Raw genomic sequence first — 25,645 nt, 5'->3', positions numbered from 1 at the left:
CAAAAAAAAAAAAAAAAAAAAAAAAAAAAAAAAAAAAAAAAAAAAAAAAAAAACCAAAAGACTCTGAACTTTTTCACCATTTTGAATGGAAATTTACTAGAGTAACCATTTATAACCAATTATTTTTCAAACTTACATTTATTTAATTTTAAAATAAATAAAATATATAATTTTTTTTTTTAACACAGTTTATTTAAGTTAAAATGTGATTTTAGTTAAATTGTAAAATCTCCATAGCTTGTGTGATGTGACACATCGAAAAAAATACTTTATACTAAAATTTATAGTATTTTTAGGCAAATAATTGAATTTGAAATATATATAAATAGGTCAACTGAGTTTGCGGACAAACCTTTTAATTTCGCATTTATGTCACAGATCGCTACCCACTTCCCACCCCACATTTTTTATTCACAATATCATCATACTCGCCCAAAAAATTAAAAAAATAAAATAAAATAAACGGCTGCTTTATTTCCTGTCCATACTTTGAATAATTTAAATAAAAACTATAGTTTAAGTGAATTATACAGATGTAAGACTATAAGACAAAATATATACATTAGTTAAGGTTGTAATATAAGATATGGTTATCTGTAAATACCTGAAATGATTTAGAAGGCAGAGGGTGTGGGGACATGGAACATAAAATATAATGGATAAGAGTAAGGATATTTTGGTCATTTGAGGGTTAAAGAAAAGAGTGTGATAATGTTAGGGTTGGGTTTTATGTAAAATCCCACTATACAAAAATAAAATAAAATAAAATAAATAAATAAAGGAATAAGAGGAGAAGGGAATCTTGCATGGGAGTTTGAAATAATGGGTAAGAATGGAATAGAAGAAGTAAAAAACAGAATGGAAGGAAATAATTAATATTAATTTAATTTAATTTAATTTAATTTAGAGTTTGAATAATAATAATTAATAATAAGGTAAAAGAGGGGAGCGGAGACAAATGCATTGAGATAATAAAAGTGGTATTTGAAATGAATGATTATGTTTTAGGGTTTAGGGTTTAATTATTATATTTAAATCAATCAATCAATGCTCTTGGAAACCCTAAATCCGTGATTCCTACGCTCTCCAAACCCCTAAACTAACATTTTTCTTTTTTTTAAATAATTCAAATAATTCAAATTACAAAATAATATCTTATTTAAAATGAGGGTTTTTTCGATTATTAATAAACAAAATAATAATAAATAATGGAAATGGGTAACAGCTTTTGGTCTCACGCCTGCACTCACAATCTTAATTTCAATTCAATGCCGCTTTGTGTCCCGAGAAACTGCTTTGTATCTAACCAAAACCATATATTTTTTTACTTTTTACCCTTTCAACCTCGACTTTTTTTACCAACCTTCAACCACCTACCGTTTTACCTTTTTCTATCTCTTTTTACCGCTTCATAAACACAATAATGATTTACATGTTTCAAACCTAACCTCCTACGCTCTAACAACATTGTTTTTATTTACCTACTTTACCATTCTTTTTTAACCCCTGCTTATTAATAATTACGGACCTCTATTCTTTTTTAACAGTCTTTCATACTTATAAATTTATTATATTTTTCTTTTAATTAGAATAAATTTTTTATTTTTTTTTTCCCAAAATTTGAGGATAGTTATTATGGCAGTTGGATTGTGTGGGTTACTCAAAATAATAATAATAATATTTAATTTATGGAAAAAGAAATAATTAATGCGCATGAAAGTGGTAAGGAGGGATATGAGAAAGAAGATATAGAAAGGGCCCTAAAGTACTAAGGACATAATAATTGTGTATTTGAATAACACAATATTTAATATGTCCAAATCTGTAGCATCAATTAAGGAGCTTCATAAACTCCCACCCCATTTAATATATTAATTAACCACTTCAAAATTTAATACTTTTACCTAAAAAAAATAAAAGTTTTAGTATTAAAAATATTCTATAGGAATTATGACGACATTATTACATCTAATAATTCTAATCATGATTAATTTCTAAAAAAAAAAAAAAAAAAAAACCATATGATTTTAATTTTATCATTAGTAGTGTACTTTTTTTCTATACAATACTGTCTCTTCGACATGATAATTTTTAATAATATTTTTTAAAATTATATATTCTTTAAACTTTTATGTACAAAAACTAGAATATTAATTAGAGGAAAAGTGTAAATTTCAAAATGTAAACAAAAATATTTATAATTAAATTGAAAAAAATATGAAAATTTAATTTGATAAATAAATAAATAAATAAGTTGGTAGAAAATGGTAGGAGGCAAGTGGATGTTAGTTAGGTTTTAAATTTCATTTTGCAATGTATCATATTTACCTCTCATCAACCACTTTTCTAATGCCTATTTTCTTCCAATTTTAGGGCAAAAAAATAAAAAATAAATAATTAATTAATTAATAAAAGTCTAAATTCAATTACCATTTGGTTGGGCCTTGAAGCTGGTCCATTGGGCTTTCATATGAAACTGGGCCTTGACTTGAGCTTTTCACTTCAATTTATTTTTTATGGTAATTTTACTACTACTCACTATATTTATATTAATAAAAATATATTTCAAAAAAGTCATAATGTACAATTTTATTTATAAAAAGATAAAAAGTGTATTTTCCCGTTCAATTTAAGTTTTTTTTTTTTTTTTTTTTTTGACATGATGATCATAATAGGGAGAATGAGATACATGACAAAATTCAAGTAAGCGATATTTCTTGTAAACTCGAGGAAGATGGGGTTTGAGAGAGACATAGGAAAAGATATGATTATATAAGATTTCACATCAGTTCGAGAGGAAAACGAAACATTCTTTAAAGTGTAGAAACCTCTCCTTAATACACACGTTTTAAAACTATGAAATTGATAACGATACGTAACGAGTCAAAGTGAACAATATTTGTTAGTAGAGAGCTTGATTTATTATAAATGGTATTAAAGTTAGTTATGGGACGGTGCAAACTTTGTGGCTCAACAGCCCTTTCTCTCTCTTCCCTAGCTTTATAATACATTTTGTTTTTCTTTCTCTGTTTGAACCTTTAAGGGCACTTTTGATGGAATAAAAAAATGGCCCCATCTTAGATTTGAAGTAGATTGGATTAATAAAGCTTTTATGCTCTTTGATCCTACCATCTCTATTACTTTTGTTGTTCAAACCCAATTATTGAAAAAAAGTCACTTTTTAATTTTGAATCTTTCATATAACGCATCAAACTCTACCTTCGATCGAAAGGTATACATATAACATGAACATGCAACAAAATTATATGGGACCTAAATCACTTCGGTCAAAACATTTCAATGATAATGGATTTTTTGAACCCTTAAATAACGACTTTAGAGAACCTCATTTTTCTCGTCAATGATTTCTTACTCTTTTTCTTTAGCTCTTTCGATCCTTCTTGGAATGACCCATTACCCTAATTCAAAAATAATAGGCAATCATGGCGGTACGCCTAACTTAGGACCCCAAAATTTGTGTCCTTTCTTGAAATTGAGATTGTTTTTTTTTTTTTTTTTTTTGAAAAAATAATTCACAAATTCTTTAAAGATTTTTTTGTTTTTAATTATTTAGTATTAAAAAGGGGGAAATGAAAAAAAGAAAAAAAAAAAAAAGAGGGGAAATGGAGCCATAATTGGCGCCTGAAACAGTGTGTGTACGGCACGTGCAGAGGGGGGCATTACAAAATCATCAGCTTGGGCTGCTTCACCTTCTGAATTTGGTTTTAAAGACCAGTCAAACCCCTCTTGATAATGACCCTTCCTTCCTTTACCCTCCTCTACTTTCCATTCATTCATTCGTATAATTATATATACAGTTAATAGATATTGTCTGTTTCGACTTGTTATGTATTGCTATCAGTCTCACGATTTTAGAACGTATTTGTTAGAGAATAGTCGTGGATTATACACGAGAGAAAAGGGTTAGATTTGAGTTGTTATGAAAAGGCATGCATGTCCTTTTGTACATATATGTATGCATACAACATTTAACAGAGTGCAACAAAAGAAAAACAAAAAGGACCTGAAGGTGAAGACCTTTGGCCACACACACATGGACATTTTTACCCTCTGTCCCATTGCTAGCATATATTATCCGTTTTAATCTACCGTTTTAAAATGAGAATTGAATTCTTTCATTTAAATGTTTTGTAAAAGAAAGATATCTCATTTGATAAATATTATTGTTACATTCGATCGATCTGGTTTAAAAGTATTGATATAATTAAGCATTTGGGTTTGTTGATAATTTAACCTATGATATTAGAGCAATTGCTCAATTTCAATGGTATAATCTCTCATAGAAATAAAATATTTAAAAGAAAAAAGATGTTCGGGTCTTGAAAGTTACTTTAAACAAATTTCAATCATTGGTGACGTTATTGCATGCGGGAATAATTAGATTAAAAAAAGTTTATAAAATTGCATGAAAGTAAGAGATAATGTATGTTGGCTTTTAATGTGTTTATTACTATTATTGAAACTACCTTGGTTTTGGTCAACATTGATACTATTAGCATTCATTGAATCACGTGCATCTGTGGAACAATCTCTATTCCAAAACCCTACTAACTTTTGACACATCATTAATATATACAAATGTTTATGGTATCTACTCAATACCAACCAAATCTAATGAAATTATACACGACGATATCGTGTTATTTTCGTTTACAGCTTCTTTTAAAAACAAGAACTTTGATATAATGTTATCTTTATCGGGAAATAAATGTTAGCACATTGAAAGGTACATTGGGCCCGAAATCAATAAATGGTTTATACAACTGCAAATTAAGAAGGTACGAGAGGGAGGCACGTGTAATGTCGGTGAGAATTCGAACGATAATAATAATAGGAAAATAGAATAACGAGTAAGGAGAGGGGTTGTGGTGTGAGGTTTGGGAGAGGAGAGGGGGCCAGTTGTTGTTGGTGGGTTTGGGTTCCCAGCTGGATGGGTTTAGGGTTAGTAGATGGTGGTGTAGACAAATAGTTGATTGTTTGGTACTCTTCAAACATGGATTTGATAGCCCCTTTGTTGCTTTCTTTCCTCAACTCTTTTCTTTCTATTCTTACAATCATTCAATTTGTTTTCTTTCTTTCTTTCTCTTTTTATGCCTCTATGTTCCGGGTCCGATTCGAGTTTAATGTTTGTTGGATTTAGCTTCGTTAGAGTTTCGAACATTTGTCATCACTCTGTTAAGATTGTTTAGGACATTTTGTGTGACGACGACACGTTGTTTATTGCTCTCGTCACTTTTTTTTTTCATTGTCTAGATTTATACTTTTTAAATTAATTTCAACAAAAAAAAAACATTTTTATTTATTTTTATATGTATAATATAAGACATATGGTAACCGTCTAAGTTCCCAGCTAATAAAAATTGTCCGATTTTACTCGTCAAAGATTATTATCAGGACGTAGGATGTATCTGACAGATAGTTATGATATGTTTTTTAAGATGGTCAAGGCTGACCACATTATGATGGCCATTTTTAATAATTATTAGACAAAAGGCTATAAATCTCCTTTAAGAACTTTTGTAAGTTTTTGAAGTGGGTGGTCCTTCCTTCCTCATCATTTTTTTTTCTTTCTATTTATTTGGATGTGGGATATTCTCAAAGCATTTTGTGGCGTAGAATATTCCAAATTAGAATTATTGATGCTGAGAATATTACCTAAAAATTAAATGTTAAGTATAATTGACACATTCTCTTACGACATGATCACGTTACCTACTCCTCGCTTATTAAGAGTGAAGACTATTCCAACATATTTTGTCCCCACTCACATGCCTCCCATAAAAAAAATTATAAAAGATGGCCCAATATAGAATGATTCAAGTTAAACATGTTTAACCATGGAGTTACTGTGATTGAGCCACTAGAAAGAAAGATGCTTTTTTTTCTTTTAAGTTTTTATTAGTCATCTTATTCTCAAGGTCTCTCTTATTTAGATGTGGTATCGGTTCATTTATGTGCCTCTTCTTTGTTCAGATGTCATAAAGTTACTGTTAAGGTTTTGTCTATAATTGTAGCTAGGTTGTAAGACTCTTGAATCTCGAACATCCTAAGTAACACTATAACCAAGTTATTGGATGATGCAAAGAGAAATTATTCGAACACGTGGCACTATTAAGTAAAAAAAAATAAAAAAAAAAATAGAGAGAAAGTAGAAGCAATACATTTATATAAAGAGGGTGCATACATTTATATAAAACTATATATTATATAATTCACATTATATATTGATACACCTAATTTCCCATACTTGATTTGCTCCTTTGTTTCCCTCTCTCACTCATCGCTTCACCCCACATATTTTTATTATATTTTGACACAACTTTTCCATCTCTAACCCCACAAATATTTATATTTTCAAATCCAGTACCATATCAAACCATACATTATTTATATCAACCTAAACACGTCTTCTCCTATGTAGCCCCACAAACATTTATATCTTTCAAATTTAATACTTTATGAAACCATATATTATATCGGTCGACCTAAACACGTCTTTTTCTATAAAACTCCTTACCTCAACCCAATTCCGGGACTCGAACCCTTTCCCTCCTTTCAAATCACATTCCTTTATTTTTTTTATTTAAAAGAAAAAAAAAAGTGAAATAGAGGGGAAGTTATATTATAGATGATGATAAGAAGATAATGGGGTTATGAATCTGAGCTGTCGATCACGCGTGGCGTACACAACATTGGTCGACCCTCCACTGTCACAATCCCACGTGGTCATCCTAATATTTGTTTGTAATGAAAATAAAATTAAAGCTAAAAATTTAATAATAATTAAATAAAAGTCTGTAAATTATAAATTGCATAAGGAGTTGAAATCTACCTCGTTTTCAAGGCTTCGCAAAACTTTGTTGTATCCACCGTTGGGTCGCTTTCACCGTACCATTCTTTGACCAAATCCTCACTCTCTTCCATCCATTTGTGTTTCGAGTGGGTCAACATAAATTAGATGGTCGAGTCGGTGAGTCCATCTACTCGAACTCTATGTTCTCTATGTCTTGAAGATTATCGTGTTAATTCTAATACCTATGACTCGTTGAAGGAATCATAATCATACGAGATAAATTGATCAACTTAACTCATTGAAATATTATATTATTGATCTAAAAATTAGAAATTCGAATTTTCATTCTAAATATATAATCATTTTTTTTAGTATAAATATTATTTAATTTTGAAATAGGGAGTGAAATTTAAAGGGGAATTAATTTTTGTGTGTTTTGAGAATTTTGTTTTGTTTGTGTATTCACATGCGATGCATCGTAATTTATGTTCATCTCACAATCAATCTACTGAACCAAAAAGTGAAACAAAATAAAAATAAATGACCCATAAATATTATTATTATTATTAATAATAAAAAAGGACTGGATTAAACATGCTGTTGCCAATGTCCTCGTCAACGGTCAACTGCTTCCCAAAATATATATACTCTTTTTAATTTATTTTCATTCAAAAAAATTAATTTATTTTTATTGTGACAACTTTTACATGTTGCACGTCAATTTAACAAGTATGTTTAAAAGTTTATGGGTTTAAATATCTAATAGTTCTTAAAATTTTAATTTTTTATCCAATAAATTTTTTAAATATAATTTTCTTTTATCTGATAATAATCTAAATCTTTAGTTGGTAATTTTGAAAAAGTCTAACCTGTGAAAATTATTTGATTGTTTTTATTAAATATAAAATTAGAGTGGTTAAATATTTGAAATATTTAATTTGGTATGTAAATGGATACATAAATTAAAGTATTTAAAGATAAAAAAAAAAAATGGAAGTATTAAATATTGGTTTGGAAAATTGATTCCGTTCCGCCTCCCTTCTTTAATTTACCATCTGCCACGTCCTGCTCCATGTCTCTCTCTGTCTCTCTCTGTTAAGCTGTTTGGTGTATATATAAGTAATCTTCCCCCACAAAAATTACTATATTCTTCGCCATTGATTCCAAGCTAAATCTGCTACGGAGAGGCTTTCTTACTGTTCTTCTTAACTATAAGCTACTCTCATTTTTTGGATTATGGAGATTCTTCTTCTTCTTCTTCATCTTTTTCTTCCAATTGACCGGCAGATTTGAGAATTGATGAGGGCTCGAGGGATTCAAATACAAAAGAACAAACTATGAAGGCCAAGGAAATGCACCCTCTTTGTTGCATCTCGGTGGAGAGTTTCGGAGTCGGATGCGCCGGCGATGGAGACCAGTCGACTGAGGAGGCTGCGGCGGCGGCGGCTGCTCTCTGCAGGACCAAGAGCATGCCCGCCAGTTTAGCCGCTTTTTCCGATGGATCTCATGCGAATGTTATCAGACGGCCACCGGGATCCAAATCCACAGTCGCTGGAGTTCTTCACAAGTGGACCAATTACGGGAAAGGGTGGAGATCCAGATGGTTTCTTCTCCGTAATGGCGTATTGTCCTACGCCAAGATTCGCCGCCCTGAGAATCTGAATCTTCTTGCTTCAAACAACGACTATCGATTGATCGGAGAGATTTCAAGCAATAGGGTCCCGAGGGGAGACGAGAACGGCGGAGGGAGGAGGAAGCACCAAAAAGCGGTGGGAGTGGTTCATCTCAAGGTACATAAAAGAGCTTAAAACGAAATTGTAATTGAAATTAAGAGGAACACGAATTTTGGTTTATTGTCCGGAAAATTTACACAAAAACAGGATCTGAAATGGTCTGATAATTTGATGATCTGATAAAGTAGGAATGGGATGTGTTTATGCATTTTAGGGATGGCGGTAAAGAGAGAAATAGGTTTTCCGTTATGGGCAACATTTTAGGTTATGTGTTTACCATTCATCACATTTTTAGTTTTGCTTCTCTCTGAAAATAAATGTCTCTCTCTCTCTCTCTTTAGCTCTCCCTCTGAGTCTGAGGCCGACTCTGATCTTGCCAGATACTCAGGGGGAGGGGGCATTGAAATCTGAGCTTAAAGCAAACGCGTGAACCACAGGTTTAAACCATTGTTCATCATATTTCTTCCAGCATTTACTCTCTCTTTCTCTCTCTCTTATCTGGGTCATCCTCTGATGAACTTAATTGCAATTTTTTCATAGCTTTTTAACTGCTTGTTCATGTCGAGTGGGTCACATCCACAGGTGGATTAGGGGGCCATTTTATGTTTTTGGTGATGCTTAGGGTTATTATTCATCGCAACTCAATGTTGCTCTCCTTTTCTACTGTCTTGAAATCATCATTTTTTTTTTGTTGGATTTGAAATCTCCAACCTTCTTTATCTTCCACTCAAATTCTACCCTGAATTTCACCTTTTCCCTCTTTTCTTTTACTGTTTCTGAGCTTGATTTGAAGAGTTTAAGCGAGTTATTAGGTGGGTTGCTAATGAATGTAATCAAAAGTGGTGAACTTTTTAGGTAAATTTTGTACTTTCCGGGTGTTATCACTGTTCATAATCTTGTGGTTTTTGTTCTTGAATATGCCATTTTTTTCTAATGTCTGAAATTTATCAATGCAGATCACATCATTTCGAGAGAGCAAGTCTGATGATCGGAGGTTTTATATCTTCACTGCTACAAAGACTCTTCATTTGAGAACTAATTCAAAGAGTGACCGAGAGGCATGGATTCAAGCCTTGGCTTCTTCTAGTCGCAGCATATCTCCTCTAACATCGCTGAATTATAATCTCACCACCGTGACGAGTGATTTATCGGTATCGACTGACCGACTGAAGGAGCGTTTAATTGAAGAGGGAATTGGTGAAACTCTTGTTAAGGATTGTGAACAGATAATGCTGTCCGAATTCTTGGAAATTAGAGGGCAGCTTCAAGTTCTATGTGATGAACGATCTAACTTGCTTGATACAATCAGGCAGTTAGAGGTAAAAGTTTCCTTTTGAAGCCCTTTTCTTCTTAGCGCTCATAGTTAGTATCAATTCTTGTGTGCTTATGTATTATTGTGCCACTCATGTGACTGATATTAGACTTGACCGTGTTATATACAGGCTGCTAGTTTTGAAGCTGAAGCTTCTGGAATGAATGATGGAGAATTTCAACTGATGAAGCATGATCTTTCCTCTGAAGAACGTGGAAAATATAGTGGTTCTTTCTCTTCTTTTTTCTTCCCTTTTTTCATTGAAATTTGCTTTATATGCTTGAAATCAATACACGTCAAGGCTTTCAAGCAGAAAATATAGTTTTCTCAGCCTCTTTTTGTTTGGCATTTGGCGCTTGGCTTGTAATTTCATCATATCCAGGGAATTGTTTCTTTTAAGACAGAGCTTCAGTAAAGTATGATGGTCTTGTTAGTTCTCTGTTTTCGTTGAAGTGTTAAAAATTGGGTTGATGTCTATTGGGTGTTTTTAAAATGCAAGATGTAATTTGGAAGTAATTTGCTGGTTAACTGTATTAGTCTAAGTTCTGCATAAAATGTTATAAACTGTAGTGAGTTTATCAAATGAAACGTTGTTAGATGTGCGGTTTGTTTGAAGATTTGATAGATTATTTACTTCTGTCTGGTTTGTAGAATGCAGCACCACGGAATCATCGGATGATATCGAGAAACAAGAGCTCGAGGAGGAGGTTTCAGACGAAGACGAAATGTCCTTTTACGACACCAGAGATTCTTTCCCTGAAAATTCTGTCTATGGCCATGATAGCAAGGCTGAAAATTCTGGCACAATGGCTGCTAACATGGAGTTACAGAACAGATACTCGCACGTTCAAAGAAGGAAACGGCTTCCCGTTCCGGTGGAGAAGGAGAAACGAGTCAGCCTTTGGTCAATGATCAAAGACAATGTGGGAAAAGATCTGACAAGAGTGTGCCTCCCTGTTTACTTCAACGAGCCAATATCATCCTTGCAGAAATGCTGTGAAGACATGGAGTATTCATATCTATTGGACCAAGCATACCAACAAGGAAAACAGGTAAGCTTATAAGAAGATAAAAGCTTCCTACAAATCTTGTTATGCATGGAAATCAAAGTAGAATTTGGGGACTTGTATTATGTGCAGGGAAATAGTCTACAAAGAATTCTGAACGTTGCAGCGTTTGCAGTTTCGGGGTATGCTTCGTCGGAAGGTAGACACTGCAAACCATTCAATCCTCTGTTGGGGGAAACCTACGAAGCCGATTTTCCAGAGAAAGGATTTCGGTTCTTCTCGGAGAAGGTCAGTAAATGGGATAAGAAGCTGTGTAAGTTTATTATGGGATCACTGTAAAATGGATGTGTGTATGTTTATGTAGGTGAGTCACCACCCGACTCTGATAGCGTGCCATTGCGAAGGGAGAGGGTGGAAGTTTTGGGGAGATAGCAACCTTCAGTCCAAATTCTGGGGAAGGTCAATTCAGTTGGACCCTGTTGGAGTTCTCACACTTGAGTTTGATGATGGTGAAATCTTCCAGTGGAGCAAGGTAAAAAGAAAAACAAAATAGATTATGTAACACTTTCCCTTTCGGGCTTCCCCTCAAGGTTTTTAAAACGCGTGTGTTAGGGAGAGGTTTCCACGCCCTTATAAAAAATGTGTTTCGTTCTCCTCCCCAACCGATGTGGGATCTCACAATCCACTCCCCTTCAGGACCTAGCGTTCTCACTAACACTCGTTCCCTTCTCCAATCGATGTGAGACCCCTCAATCCACCCTTGTTGGCACACCAGCTTGTGTCCACCCCCTTCAGGGCTCAGCCTCCTCGCTGGCACATCACACAGTGTCTGGCTTTGGTACCATTTGTAACGGCCCAAGCCCACTGCTAGCAAATATTGTCTTTTTTGGACTTTTCCTTTCGGGCTTTCCCTCAAAGTTTTTAAAATGCGTGTGCTAGGGAGAGGTTTCCACACCTTTATAAAAAATGTTTCGTTCTTCTCCCGAACCGAGGTGGGATCTCACAATCCACCCCCCTTCGGGACCTAGCGTCCTCACTGACACTCGTTCCCTTCTCCAATCGATGTGGGACCCCTCAATCCACCCTTTGTTGGCACACTAGCTCGTGTCCATTCCTTTCTGGGCTCAGCTTCCTCACTGGCACATCACACAATGTCTGGCTTTGATACCATTTGTAACGGCCCCAACCCACCACTAGCAGATATTGTCCTCTTTGAGCTTTCTCTTTTGGGCTTCCCCTCAAAGTTTTTATATTGCGTATGCTAGGGAGAGGTTTCCATTCCCTTGTAAAGAATGTTTTGTTCTCCTCCCCAACTGATGTGGGATCTCAAAGATTAAAGATTGGAGGTTTGACATTCCGATCAGCATGTGTTCTACTTCATAAGTTTCTAGATTTCTTCAAATTTATGTGGTTAGTGAGTGTATCATAAATCTCATTTTATGATTGCTTTTAGGTAACAACAAGTATCTATAATCTCATCCTTGGGAAAGTATATTGTGATCACCATGGAACCATGCACATTCGTGGCAATAGGGACTATTCGTGCAACCTCAAGTTCAAAGAGCAATCATTTCTCGACCGAAATCCTCATCAGGTTCATACCTCGTTCTTCTGTATCGGATTTTATCTTGTTTTTCTTTAACAAAACGAATTCAAATCTATTCTACATCTACATCTGTATAGGTTCATGGATATGTTGAACATGTTTCTGGGAAAAAAGTTGCCACGTTGTTCGGGAAGTGGGACGATAGCATGTATTATGTAAATGGTCACGAGAATGTAAATTCAAAGAGTTGTGATGGTGGTACTTTGTTATGGAAAAGCAGTGAACCGCCGCATGATCCGACTCGATACAACTTGACTTCATTTTCGATCACTTTGAATGAGCTGACACCGGGGCTCAAGGTTGAAATCAGTCTTTTACCATATACCCTTCTTTGTGTATCTCTAATTGTGATGTATAGCTTTGTCTGATATTGGATATTTGATCATGGATTAAGGAGATGCTCCCTCCCACGGATTCCAGACTCCGACCAGACCAACGACATCTAGAAAACGGCGAGTACGATAAAGCCAATGCCGAGAAGCTACGGTTGGAACAAAGGCAAAGAATTGTACGTCAAGCTCTTCTTTTTGCATGCTATTTTAAATTTCTACCTGCATGATTCATTGTCGTTCGTGTATTTCAGTCGAGGAAGTTGCAAGAGAACGGGTGGAAGCCAAGATGGTTCGAGAGAGAAGGGGAAGATGGACCCTTTAGGTATGCTGGAGGATATTGGGAAGCAAGGAACGCAAGCAAATGGGATGATTGCCCAGACATATTTGGGGAATTGAATCATTAGGAGGATTCTGGATATTAATGATATGTGTATTGTTGTACGGCCATTCTTTTTCATATTTTGAAGGTATAATGTTTGGGGGAGAGGGGTTGGGTCGTCCATTGATTAGCTCTGTTGTAATCTCTTCCAAATACAAAATGCAAAAAAAAAAAAAAGGGACAATAATTGATGTACCAAATCTTGCTTCCCAAGTTAGATCCACACCATTTGACCAAAACTTTCAAATATGTCTTCACATCTCACCTGGGGACTACAATTTTTTAAAGCATAACAACCCTCGAGATATGAAGATTCGAAATTATCGATCTTGATCTAAGGAGTATCTATCAATTACCTTTGAACTATGTCGAAAGGTATAGCATTGCTGATCATGGTTGTCACCTCAATGCCAATTAATCAGTTTAGTTTTGTATGTCAAGCCTTATAGAACGGAAATTCAACCTAATGAAAGCTGACATAATTATCATACTATGAAAGACTATCATTTAGATACGTTGACTATTATCAAATATTTTCACGACTTTTCAACTTAAAACATAGTTTTGAACGCTGTGTTGGAGTAGGGAACGAAACATTCTTTATAAGAGTGCGGAAACTTCTCCCTCTCGAGGAAGACCTGAAGGGGGTATACACCGAGCATGTGTACCAACAAAAATTCTGAGCCTCGAACGACTTTTGAAATTAGTACTCGTAAAATCTTTATATAAGAATTTATCTTCCCCCAGTTCAGATATTATATTAGAGAGATTGAGAGAAAAAACAAAAAAAATGAAACACCCAAACTGTTGATATTATATTAGAGAACTTCAAAACGGATTCTCACTTTTCCTTGGCCTTTTGGTACATCAAAAACCTTACAAACTTTACATTATTAGAAAGCAAAGGGTACCCCATAAACAAAGGCCTTCGTAGCTTTTGTCCTTAACAAAAGCCCACACATAAACAAACAGAAAGTGATACTATATACATGCATGGCTATGCATGGGAAGATGGCCCATAGTCCTCCAATTCAACCCCCTGCTCAGCCAACCTCTTGTCCTTGTACACATACCACTTTGCACAAAACAAAAACACCACCAAATTCAACACACTCAAAATTGCCAATAGCCAATAGAAATCATAGAGCTTCCCTGCATTCAGGTTGTCTGGAATCCATGGCTTCCCATTTTCTGTCACTTTTCCCACAATTGTAACCAGCAATGAGCTGAAGAAAAACCCTAAAGAAAGTGTGCTCAAGAACAGCCCTGTGCTCATTGTCTTCATCCCTTTAGGACATTCCCTTAGGAAGAAATCCAATTGCCCCATGTACGTGAATGCCTCACCTACAAACATCAACAAAATTCAACCTTTTAACATCAAAGCTAAAAACTTTAAGCAAGGGCTGCCAATTGCTCCCTTCTTCACTCACCTGATCCCACTATTAAAAATTGCGGCGACAACCAAAACACACTCAATGGCACCTCCGCCAGCGGCTTGTCCACCAATCCATGTGCCTCCACCACCCTCAGTCGCTTTATCTCCGTCAGCGCGGCGGCGATCATGGCAATTATGGATAGAACCAAGCCGACCCCGACACGCTGCAGCGGAGAGAGACCTTGTGGGTTCTTCAAAACCCTCGATGCTACTGGGACGATGAATCGGTCGTAGATCGGGACCGTTAAGAGGATGCTGGCGACGAAGAAGGCAGTGAGGGAGGCTGCTGGAATTTCGAAGGATTTTCCGACGTGTCGGTTCATGGTGGTGGCTTGTGACACTGAAAACGTGGTCATTTGGGCATAGACTGTCCAGAAAATAATGGTGGTTGCCCAGATCGGTAACATTCGAAGAACTAATTTAACTTCCTCAATGTCAGTTAGGGTTGATAACGTCCACTTGTTTACTACATTGCCAACAATTTCTTCGTCCTTGATCGCCGCCTTATCCAAAAACCTGCCCCAACAAACAAAACATCCGATAATCTTGGAAATTTAGCTCAAATTGGAACTTGGGTTGGATCAAAGTTTGAAACTTTTTTCAAACCCATGAGACAAAAATAAAAATGGGAAATTCAAAGCAGAAATTTGTGTTTGTTCTTGGAAAAGAGACAAGCAGCGTGTGAGACGCCCAATTCCATTTCATTTCTTAATTTTGATTCTTTTTCACAACTTGCAGACTCAATCAATTTAATAATATAATAATAAATATTATTATAGAAAATATTTTTTTGTCATAAGCTTGTCTGCTTGAATTATTTTGGGTAATATATGGTTGGAAAATGTATTGGAAATGGACTAAACTATGTAATAATTGTCACTTCCATATGATTTGAATATTTTTATCATATTATACCAACTATATTGACTATATTACTAATATTGATTGTAGCATTAAACTTTATTCAATGGTTAAAATACGTAGAAAAACCAACCTGAATTGCTTGGAGCGGGGAAGCTTCTGCTTCTTCTTCCCAGATCCATCTACAGCGTCTTCGATTTGGAACAACAACGACGAATCCGATGGCAAATCCAGCTTCCTCTTCTTCCATGCGGCGACGAACACGGCGGCGATCTGTGTCAACGGGCTACCGACCAATTTCTTGAACCGGTAGCGTCGAGTCCCCATCAGGAAGATAGCCAAGCCTAACACAATGGCACAAGCACATATCCCATATCCCCATTGCCTGCCCCAGTTGTCTTGAATGTAAACAAGGACTGTCACAGCTGCAAGTGACCCAAGGCTTATCAAGAAGAAGAACCAGTTGAAGAAGTTGGACATTTTTATTCTCTCCTCCTTGTCTGTTTCGATAAATTGATCGGAACCGAACCCCGATACGCTCGATTTTAGGCCGCCGGTGCCGAGCGCCGTTAAGTATAATGCTGTGTGGAGAATTGCTAGCTGCTTGCTGTCAGCTGGAATGCATGGGGTGGTTGATAACGCCGGCGAACATTTTGGTGGTCGGAGACTTGGAATTATGGTGGAAATTGTCAAGAGAGTTACACCCTAATGCAATAAAATTTTGATTTAAGCTTATTTAATTTACCACTAATTAATTAAATAATTATCGAAGTAATTAGTGATCGATATAATCTTACCATTGCTTGAACCGTTGCGAAAATTGAAATCGTCAGATACCTTTAAGAAAAAAATAGACCAAACCCATTAGAATTAAATAAACAAAATAAAATAAAATTTATTAAAATTTTATAAATGTTGAATGAATAAGCACAAAAATATGGTAGAAAAAATTAAATTTTTTTGAGAAACATCCATTACCGGCCGAGGAAAGTGTCGGCGACAAAGCCACCGAAGAGACAGAGCATGAAGGAGGTTCCGAGGAAGTTGGTGACATCGTTGGCGGCGGCAGCATTGCCCAGATGCATTGTGTCGGTCATATATGTGACCAAGTTCACTGCGATCCCCAGCGTCGTCATCCTCTCCACTGCCTCCGGGCCTAGAATCATGGCAGCGGCGACCCAGCCACCGGTTTTGGCTTTGATGGCGGGCTTGCCGGTGTAGTCCCATGCATCTGGGACAGTTTTATCTTGATCCATTTGGGGGAGGACGCTCATGGTGAGGGCTTTGAGGTGAAGAAATAAAAGTATGGGAATGGTATGTGGCGCAGTGGATGAAGATTCTGCAAGGGCCCTGCTCGGTTTTTATAGTCCCAACTTCATATGCCTTCGCATTCAATACCCAAATATTCAATTATATTCAATCATATTCAATTGTATTCTATTGTATTTGAATTTTTCAAGTTTTCTATTTTTGTTGATTTTTATGTTTAATGATAATTTTGAGGGCTTTGTGTGGGGATTATACTTTAAATGGGTTGTTTATTCCAATGAACCCAAATATGAAATCACATAAATATGTAGGACAACTTTGTGACATGGATTTTGGATAACAATGTCGTTTCATTAATTAAAACAAACCCATTACTTTATATGGGTTTCAGCTCTATTTTATATCAAAGTTTTGTATAAATTTGGGTAGATCGGAGAGAAGAACAAAACATTTTTTTTTCAATAAGAGTATGAAAATCTCTCCTTAATAGATAATGTTTTAAAATCGTGAGACCGACAGCGTAGAGCTCTCATAACAATACGTCATTGACAAGTAAACCCAACCACATGGGATGCAACGACATCCCTCTCTTGAGTTACAAGACATTACTACATGGGATGGGATACAACGTTGACCTTTACAAATTAAACCATCCCATTTTAAAAAAGTTTTTAAAATATTTTCCATATTTTTAAAAAATGTTAAAATAAGGTCAATAATAACAAATATTGCTATTTTCAAGGTGACATTTAATTTCCAATTAGACTAATTAAGACTAATATTCTTAATTATAACTTGGTTTTTTTTTCTTTAATAAATTGGTTTTTGTTGGATGTTGGTTCGGTTCAATGAATAGAAAACTGAAAAACCAAGACGACACATCGACCAAGCTGCCCAACTCTCTCTCTCATATCCAAAGTGAACGACACGTATTTGGACTCAGTGAGTTAGGTCGGCTGAAAATATATATGAATAATAATAATACCACATTATTAATTTAAAGGATATAAAAACGAAAAACAACAATTAAGAGATTGTCAATATTTGAAAAATAAGTTGACTTTCTGGATTATGCACATATCCGCCATTGCAATACTTTTTTTTTATATCATTTATTACAATGATAAAAAAAAAATTATATATATAATCACTTGCGTTTTTTCATTATCAGTTGGATTTTATTTCTTTTTTTATATATATTAAATTTTAACTGGCAATTGGGTATGATATAATTTAAAATGTCAATATCAAAATTTTCATACTATGCTCTCGTATATTTAACCATATCTCTAATGATTAAAATAATTGAATTTATCGTATAAGGAGTGGTTTTATACAAATATTTTTTAAACAAAAGTAAAAAAGTTAGAAAAATACATATTTGGTATAGAAAATTATTGAATATTTAATAATTCGTAATTATTAGTGATTTGGATTAATTTGTAATAAAAGAGAGAATTATATAATAACATAACATAGGATGTGTATTAAGGGGAGGGGTTGATATGGACTCACATTAGGAGCTTTATTTGGCCTTTTTTTGTTTTGCCTCTTTTTGTGCTCTCCATTTGTGTTTACTTAGTTGACTAAAAAATAATTTATTTATTTATTTATTATATAAGGTCCAATTTTTAAGTCTCATTATTACTATATAATAAGCATGCCAATAAACTACCATAAATAAATAAATGAAAGTCTGGAGCATATTCTATTATCTAAAACATTGACATCATCGTATTTCCACACGCATTTAATTTGTAAAAACATTGACATCATTGTTGAAAACAACACATCTAACTCTTTTAATCTGTTCGATTCATTAAAGAAAAAGAAAACAACCCAGAAAGAAACAACAACATATATCATTAAACTAAGCATGAAACAGAGAAAAATGGGTCCATATGAAGAAGAGAATTTCTTGGTAATCTTTCATGTGCTCCAAGAGCCATCTCCCTGAACCAGAAACAAAGTCAAAGGTTGACCACTGCAAGCCAATGGGCTCCATTGATTTGGCCCCTAAGAGACCCTTTTTTCATAATAGAAGAGATAATAAATTAAGAACTAACTAAGGCAGCCGATGGAGACGACATTGCCACTTGTGCTTATGTTAGTTGCCTATTGGTTGGGCTCTTTAATTTTTATAATTATAATTTATGGGTATATCAACATTTTGAAATTATGTTAGCCACACACATAAAAAATATCAAAATTTGTTCATAGCATGCACATATGATATGGTTGGCAAGTTCTTTGTCAAAGGGAGAGGCAATGATAAGTTATAGCGATGAAAGAGACGGTTACTCTAAATTATGAACCACAAATCAAATCTATAAGAGCTCAAGCCCCCTCCTAACAGATATTGTCCGCTTTAGCCCGTCCTGTATCGTTGTCAGCCTCACGATTTTAAAACGTTTATATTAGAAAGAGATTTTCACACCCTTATAAAGAATGTTTCGTTTCCCTCTCCAACCGATGTGGAATCTCACACTTTCTTTACAACGTACGTATAAATCAAACCTATTTGAAAGGCCAATGATAATAAGTTGGATTTGGCTCTTGATATTCTATTCATCTAATTTCAATATCATTCCTTTTAATTGCTATTAACATGATGATGATGACGTTATTGATTAATATAAGATTGTTACTACTATATAGATTATAAATAATGATTAAAAATTGTGATGGGAAGTCAAAGTAACACTAAATTAATAAAACTATGTAGAAGAAGAAACTTAATTAGAAAAATGATGTTATTAAAGATGGTTATAAGGTAATGTATTCAATTCAAATGGAAAAAAAGAGGATTTGTAAATAAAAAATTTGCAATGATTGAAGATTAATTAGTGCATTAATATGATTAATTAATAATTGAGTTCCTAATAAGAGTTTGGAGGAGGGATAAGGAGTAATGCCTATACACGATTTCAAGATGTGCTGGAAACGGGCAAGTCAATTAAGGAGTTGGATAAGCCCTACGGTTTAGGGTCACCCGAGTTCTTTATTATTATTATTTTATTCTTTTTTATAGCCTCGAGATTTAGGTTTAGGGTTATATGAGATCATCTCCATATGATCTCAATTCATTCGTATACCCTTATTTACTCGGGTGTTACAGAAGGAAAAATATTTTTAAAAAATTTAAATGTGTGCCTATTTAATTTATAAATTTTGTATTTTGTATTTAATAGATTTCTAACGTATTTATAATTTTTAAAATTTATGTAAAAGATTATGAGAATTCAACTGGGTTTACAATTGGGCCGAAACTATAACAAGGTGGACTAAGTTCGGCCCAACAGTTTCAGTTTCATCGGCCCTACACATTTGAGTCATCCCTCTTCTTCGGCCCGACAATCTTCGTACGGGTCGTGACGTCATAATTTTTATTTATTTATTTCATTTGAAATAGCTAAAATCATTTTTACATAAATAATTAAATGAATGTAATATTCACAATACAAAAGATTTAGCCAAAATAATAATATTCAAATCAACACTAATTTTGGAAATTAATATAAATGTTGTAAAATAAATAATAACAAAGTTATTTAGATAATTAGAAAATAATAATAATAATAATCTTAAGCCGCCATTGACAAAAACAACTGGCGGGTCCTCGACAAATTTGATTAAAACGACGTGGTTTTGGTCGGTGAGAAATTAAATAGAAATGATAAAATGTTAATTTTTGGGAATCTTTGGATGCTACATGACTTGTCTAATACCGCCACGTGCATTGTTAATTATTGTTCTACCTCATAATTTCTTCTCACATGTCACATGCTATACTGTTAATGATTTATTAATATTAATAATAACTACCTAATTACCGATCTTAACTTCATAACAACTATGGTCTTTTGTCTTTTAATTAAGAAAAATACTATGAGTCATGTATTCGTTTTTCATAATTACTTTCAAATATAGTAATAATTATGAAAAACATATTATATTTACTTCTTGTAATTTAATTAATATAATGTCTAATTTGGAATCTTACGTTAATTCTTCCCATATCTACCTGGCAAATTATGATGTATATGTTTCTCCAACATAATTATTCATTGGTTCACGGGAAGGGCTTCCCTTCCGATTAAAAATTTATGTGACTCAAACTTGTAATATAAAATTATTGAAACTATATATTTATTGTGGAAGCTCATAATTCACTCTCTTTGAGACCCAACGTTTTTGTTGGTACATCACTCCGAATCTAGCATTGATACCATTTGTAACCTTTCAAGCCCACCGCTAGCAAATATTATCCATTTTGGCTCGTCACGGGGAGAAGTCTATCATCTTTACTAGCACACTGCACGGTGTCAGGCTCTTATACAATTTGTAAGTACATTTTTAAAAAATGTTTCGTTACTATGTCAATAAAAAAAAACTCAATAAAAATTGGTAAGGGTTTTTTGCATTCCCATGTTATTGAAAAAGCTCCAAAAACATTGCCTAAAACTTCCAAGCATCTTTCAAAGCTGCCAGCTAAAATCCCAAGAGGCTACACATGGGTTATTGATTCATATTATTCCTTCTCTCAACCCTATAAAACCCCCACCCAACCCCTTCCCTTTCTCCCACCACCACCAAACCCCTTCAACACACACAAATAAACACCCAAATGGCTTCCAAAGCTACAGCCTCCCTTGCCTTCCTCCTCTCCCTCAACCTCCTCTTCTTCTCCCTTGTCTCAGCCTGCAACAACTGCTATGTCCCAGCCCCTGTCCCTCCCAAGCCCAAGCCATGCCCTCCCACCACAAAGCCCAGCCCTTCCTCCAGCTATGGAAAGTGCCCAAGGGACACCCTCAAACTCGGCGTATGCGCCAAGTTGCTGGGTGGCCTCGTCGACGTTAACCTTGGCAAGCCCCCTGTGACCCCATGCTGCACCCTCATCGAAGGCCTTGCTGATCTCGAAGCTGCTGTCTGCCTTTGCACTGCTATTAAGGCTAGCGTTTTGGGTATCAACCTTAACATCCCTGTCTCCCTCAGCCTGCTCCTTAACGTGTGCAGCAAGAACGTCCCCAAGGGATTCCAGTGCTGATTTTGATCACTGCCATTAGTGTTCTTCGTGGAATTATCTATCAGTGTGTGTGTCTTTTGAAGCTTCGTTGCATGTTTTAAAATTTATTACAAATTATTATTGGTTGTTTAATTTGGTTATTTTGGTTATTGGTGGTTGTAATTTTCAATATTTGAAATTAAACGATCTATCTCATTTTCTTTTTCTTGAGATTAGGGTTTCTGAATCACTAATATTGTTAATTAAGGCATTGATTTGTGTTAAGCTAAGATTAATTATAGTAAGCATTTAGAACCCATTTGAAAAAAGAGGATGAAAAACGAATCCATTCATTAATTACTGTGAACTTTGTCTTTTACTTCCTTACCAGAGTGAAAGGAAGTGCAGGTGAATAGTTCAAATAATAATAATAATAATGTGTAAAATAAATAAGCGGGTTTCTGACATGTCGACAATTGACAGACCGACGTGTAGTTTTGTGATGGAGGGCATGGGCGATGCCTTGGTCTGCATGCATGCAGGTGTGTGATGTACACAGACATCCAGGATCATAATTTTGTCAGACATTCAATTTTTTTTTTATGGATACTTTTAAAAAATTGTTGGGACTAAATTTATAGAGCAATTTTAAGATTTATTAAAAATGAGATTTTAAAATTTTGAGGAGGACGGTGACACGTAACACCGCTAGCAATTCATCCTCTTTGGGCCCAACGTTCTGCTAGCACACTAATCTCACAATTTCAAGAAATGTTTCGTTCTCTTATCTAGCTGATGTGTGATCTTACAATTTACTGTATTTAACGAGTCAAAATAGACAATATTTACTAACGATGATTTGTTCGATATTAAATAGGGTATAGGTGGGATGAATTGGAAGGTTTAATTTAATAGGTAATCAATCATATGGCCACATATATTAAATGTATCAAATCAGGATTACCCGTGAACTTGTTTTGGCTTTTTATTATTATTTTATTTTTTCCATTTGATCTGTGTGGATCGCACTCACCAATCTGTTTGTTCATATTTGACTTCATTCATTTGCATTTCACATTTATAATTATTTCTTTTAAATGATAAATTTTAATTTGTTTATTTTCAATTGATTTTAAAATTATTTTTATATGAAAAGGGGAAATTTGAGGATATAAGAAACCTACTAATAAATTTAAGCAAAAAATAAAAACTTTAATTAAAAATCCCACCGACTTTTTTTTGGGAACTTGATACATATTTAAGAAGTTAGGTCAAGGTATTGAATAAGCACAAAAACGAATGCTGCTTTGATAATCTCATAAATTCGTTGATGTAAACATACACAATAATCGAGGTTGTAAAAAAAAAAGTTAGACGGTAAATTTAGTCCAAGTGAGATTAAAAAGAATTAAAATTTAAATGTCATCGTCTCAAAAAGTTAGAATTTAGTCTTTACAAGCACGGTAGCACAACCCACTTCACGCTAGTCATCATAGCCCACAACAAGTGAGTTCAACATTTGGATTGTGACCCGTAGCCCGTTCAACCTTGAATCAAAATGCCCACTCCATTTTCGACATTAGATTTGCAAGTTTGAGTATTTATGACGTCGATACATATGTATAATAATAATAATAATAATGCATGCCTAAAAAATTCAATATAGGTAGAACCAATACTTACAACTAATACTTAGATGAATAGAAGCGAAAAAGACAATTTTATATCCCACTAGCTTATTGCATGTGACTACACAGTTTGTTTCCAATATTTAAAATTTTTTTTTTCAATTTTCTTGGAATCCCAAAATAAAAGTATTAATATGATATTTTTGTAACTTTAACTAATAACTTAGTTGTCCTAATTAATTTGAACCCTAGATTTGAAAATGAATGTTTGAATGGGTATAAGCTGAGAAATCTGACACCATGTCATGTGAGAATATAACATACTAATATATGAAGTAGGGTTTTATTTATTTATTTTATTTTTGAAGTTTTATTAAAGTAAAAAATAATAATAATTAAAATCTATATAATGACCTACACGTTCATAATCCATGGTTAGCACAGCAACCCATCAAAATATATCATCAAAAACATTCAGATCATCACAACAACCCATCAAAATATATCACAAAAAACATTCATATCATCATCCATGGTTAGCAAGTGCTGAAGTTTTCAAATCCCCAACTCCGATTGCACCTGCAAGATGGTGTTGGCCGAGTCCTGCAGCCGCCGCATCTCCTCCGTGGTTAGATGCACATTGGTAATCCCCAATACTCCGCCTCGCCCTAGCCGTGCGGGCAGGCTGAGGAACAGGTCGCCCCCATCAATGCCGTAGAACCCTTTTGCGAGGACGGATACAGGGTGGATCCTCTGCTGGTCACGAAGGAGTGATCGGGCAAGGCTAGCCACCGAGTACCCGATCGCCCATGACGTGTAGCCCTTTAGGCGTATTACTTCATACGCCCCCCCTATCACCTCCTTGTGAATGTTCTCTAATGTTTCCTTCTCGTACGCAATTTGTTGGCTCTTTAGAAAGCTTAGTATTGGCACCCCGCCCACGCTTATGCTTGACCAGAGCGCCACTGAGCTGTCGCCGTGCTCCCCCACTATGTATGCCTTCAAACATATATGAGATCCCTTTTTTTAGCTTCATGATCTAAATATCAATGCTAGTTTGTAGAAACTCATCTAGTGTTCCCTTCATGATCTAAATATCAATGCTAGTTTGTAGAAATTCATCTAGTGTTTCAATTAAAGGTTTGTCAATTATTGAGTGTGACTTGCCAGAAATTAGGAATTTCACTTTCCAAATTTCATGGAAGTTTTTAGAAACATCGAATTCAATTTCCTCAACTTCTCCCACGGATTTCTTCAATGTCAATCTTACTACCAGCCATGTTTTACATCAATCGACCAAAAACGATAAAATCAAAACTACTTCGACAACAGCAAACCAACAATAAGGCACTAATCGATTCAAAAAGGTTGAAGAAATGTTGATCGGAAAACTGACCTGAACGTCCTGAGCGTTGACGTCGAGATGATCGGCAATGAGAAACCTAAACCTAGACGAGTCCAGATTTGTTCCTGATCCAATAACTCGATTCGAGGGAAAACCAGAGAGCTTCCAAGCAACATAGGTCAAAACATCCACCGGATTCGAAACGATTAACAATATCGTATCGGGAGAGTACTGAACAAGCGGCGGAACTATCTTCTGGAATAGAGCAACGTTCCTCTGCAGGAGATTCAACCTAGATTCGCCGGCGATCTGACGAGCGCCGACTGTGACAATGCAGAGATCGGATCCAGCGGTGATAGAGTAGTCGGTGGAGGCGCTGATTTTGGTGCGGGGGAGGAAGGCGGCGGCGTGTTGGAGGTCGAGCATTTCGCCGCGGAGCTTGTCAGGCTTGGCGTCGACGAGGACGAGTTCATCGGCCAAATCTTGAGTGAGGATGGTCTGAGCGATGGCCATGCCGACGTTACCAGCGCCAATAACAGAGATTTTAGTGTTGCCCTTGGAGGTCGAGGGAGGAGAGGCGTCAGGGATGGGCTTGAAGAAGGCCTGTGAAAGGTCGAGGCCGCCGGGACCTAAGGCGGATGCTGACGGACTCTTCTGCATTATGAAAAGGTATGGGGACTGTGATTGGCGGTGCTACTGTTGCAGAGAAGTTGGCGAATCTGAAGTGGGCGATTGCGTAGAGGGGATGAAGAAGAAGAAGAAGAAGAAGAATCAACGTTTGGGAAAGTTAAAGAACAGTCTCTCCCAGATTTTTCAACGCTCTATCAAAATATTCTTTTGGAGTTGGTGGGTTCACTTTTGATTCATTAGATTGGCTCCTGGTGTGGGTCGCACCTATTATTTTTAGTAAATTTTCCAT

General features: G+C 35.2%; 4 protein-coding genes across 4 annotated transcripts; 2 read left to right on the top strand and 2 right to left on the bottom strand.

The window, feature by feature from the left end:
• Positions 1-7,886: 7,886 nt before the first annotated feature.
• On the top strand, positions 7,887-13,393 carry LOC111459612 (oxysterol-binding protein-related protein 2B-like). Its single transcript, XM_023102600.1, has 10 exons — positions 7,887-8,604; positions 9,504-9,866; positions 9,990-10,086; positions 10,511-10,911; positions 10,999-11,154; positions 11,231-11,398; positions 12,320-12,460; positions 12,550-12,771; positions 12,867-12,980; positions 13,056-13,393. Exons 1-10 carry the CDS (start codon positions 8,152-8,154, stop codon positions 13,206-13,208), a joined length of 2,268 nt encoding a protein of 755 aa, XP_022958368.1. The 5' UTR covers positions 7,887-8,151; the 3' UTR covers positions 13,209-13,393.
• A 581-nt stretch (positions 13,394-13,974) lies between these two features.
• Positions 13,975-16,796, bottom strand: LOC111459205 (protein NRT1/ PTR FAMILY 6.3-like). Its single transcript, XM_023101987.1, has 5 exons — positions 16,458-16,796; positions 16,277-16,316; positions 15,613-16,184; positions 14,614-15,134; positions 13,975-14,527 (listed from the first exon to the last, which is right to left on the bottom strand). The coding sequence occupies exons 1-5, from the start codon at positions 16,751-16,753 to the stop codon at positions 14,181-14,183; spliced, it is 1,776 nt and encodes a 591-aa protein (XP_022957755.1). The 5' UTR covers positions 16,754-16,796; the 3' UTR covers positions 13,975-14,180.
• Positions 16,797-21,306: 4,510 nt separating this feature from the next.
• LOC111459184 (14 kDa proline-rich protein DC2.15-like) lies at positions 21,307-21,906 on the top strand. The gene has a single exon (XM_023101958.1). It carries the CDS (start codon positions 21,376-21,378, stop codon positions 21,793-21,795), a length of 420 nt encoding a protein of 139 aa, XP_022957726.1. The 5' UTR covers positions 21,307-21,375; the 3' UTR covers positions 21,796-21,906.
• Positions 21,907-23,773: 1,867 nt separating this feature from the next.
• LOC111459629 (L-lactate dehydrogenase A-like) lies at positions 23,774-25,617 on the bottom strand. The gene is made up of 3 exons (XM_023102625.1): positions 24,778-25,617; positions 23,898-24,380; positions 23,774-23,853 (listed from the first exon to the last, which is right to left on the bottom strand). Exons 1-2 carry the CDS (start codon positions 25,384-25,386, stop codon positions 23,937-23,939), a joined length of 1,053 nt encoding a protein of 350 aa, XP_022958393.1. The 5' UTR covers positions 25,387-25,617; the 3' UTR covers positions 23,774-23,853; positions 23,898-23,936.
• Between the last annotated feature and the right edge of the window lie 28 nt (positions 25,618-25,645).

This window comes from Cucurbita moschata, unplaced genomic scaffold (genome assembly GCF_002738365.1).
Source record: "Cucurbita moschata cultivar Rifu unplaced genomic scaffold, Cmos_1.0 Cmo_Scf00022, whole genome shotgun sequence".
NCBI lineage: Eukaryota > Viridiplantae > Streptophyta > Magnoliopsida > Cucurbitales > Cucurbitaceae > Cucurbita > Cucurbita moschata.
The sequence above is the reverse complement of the archived record's forward strand: the minus strand, read 5'-3'. Positions and strand labels throughout refer to the sequence as shown.

Bases quoted from the DNA above. Each gene is read 5' to 3' on its own strand.
- LOC111459184 (XM_023101958.1), top strand. From the start codon at position 21,376: ATGGCTTCCAAAGCTACAGCCTCCCTTGCCTTCCTCCTCTCCCTCAAC.
- LOC111459629 (XM_023102625.1), bottom strand. From the start codon at position 25,386: ATGCAGAAGAGTCCGTCAGCATCCGCCTTAGGTCCCGGCGGCCTCGAC. The intron at 24,381-24,777 runs GTCAGTTTTCCG...ATATGTTTGAAG, and splicing joins TCAACGCTCAGGACGTTCAG to GCATACATAGTGGGGGAGCA.
- LOC111459205 (XM_023101987.1), bottom strand. From the start codon at position 16,753: ATGAGCGTCCTCCCCCAAATGGATCAAGATAAAACTGTCCCAGATGCA. The intron at 15,135-15,612 runs GTTGGTTTTTCT...TTGTTGGGGCAG, and splicing joins CCCCGCTCCAAGCAATTCAG to GTTTTTGGATAAGGCGGCGA. The intron at 14,528-14,613 runs GTGAGTGAAGAA...TGATGTTTGTAG, and splicing joins ATTTTTAATAGTGGGATCAG to GTGAGGCATTCACGTACATG.
- LOC111459612 (XM_023102600.1), top strand. From the start codon at position 8,152: ATGAAGGCCAAGGAAATGCACCCTCTTTGTTGCATCTCGGTGGAGAGT. The intron at 10,912-10,998 runs GTAAGCTTATAA...TATTATGTGCAG, and splicing joins CATACCAACAAGGAAAACAG to GGAAATAGTCTACAAAGAAT. The intron at 12,772-12,866 runs GTTGAAATCAGT...TCATGGATTAAG, and splicing joins AGCTGACACCGGGGCTCAAG to GAGATGCTCCCTCCCACGGA.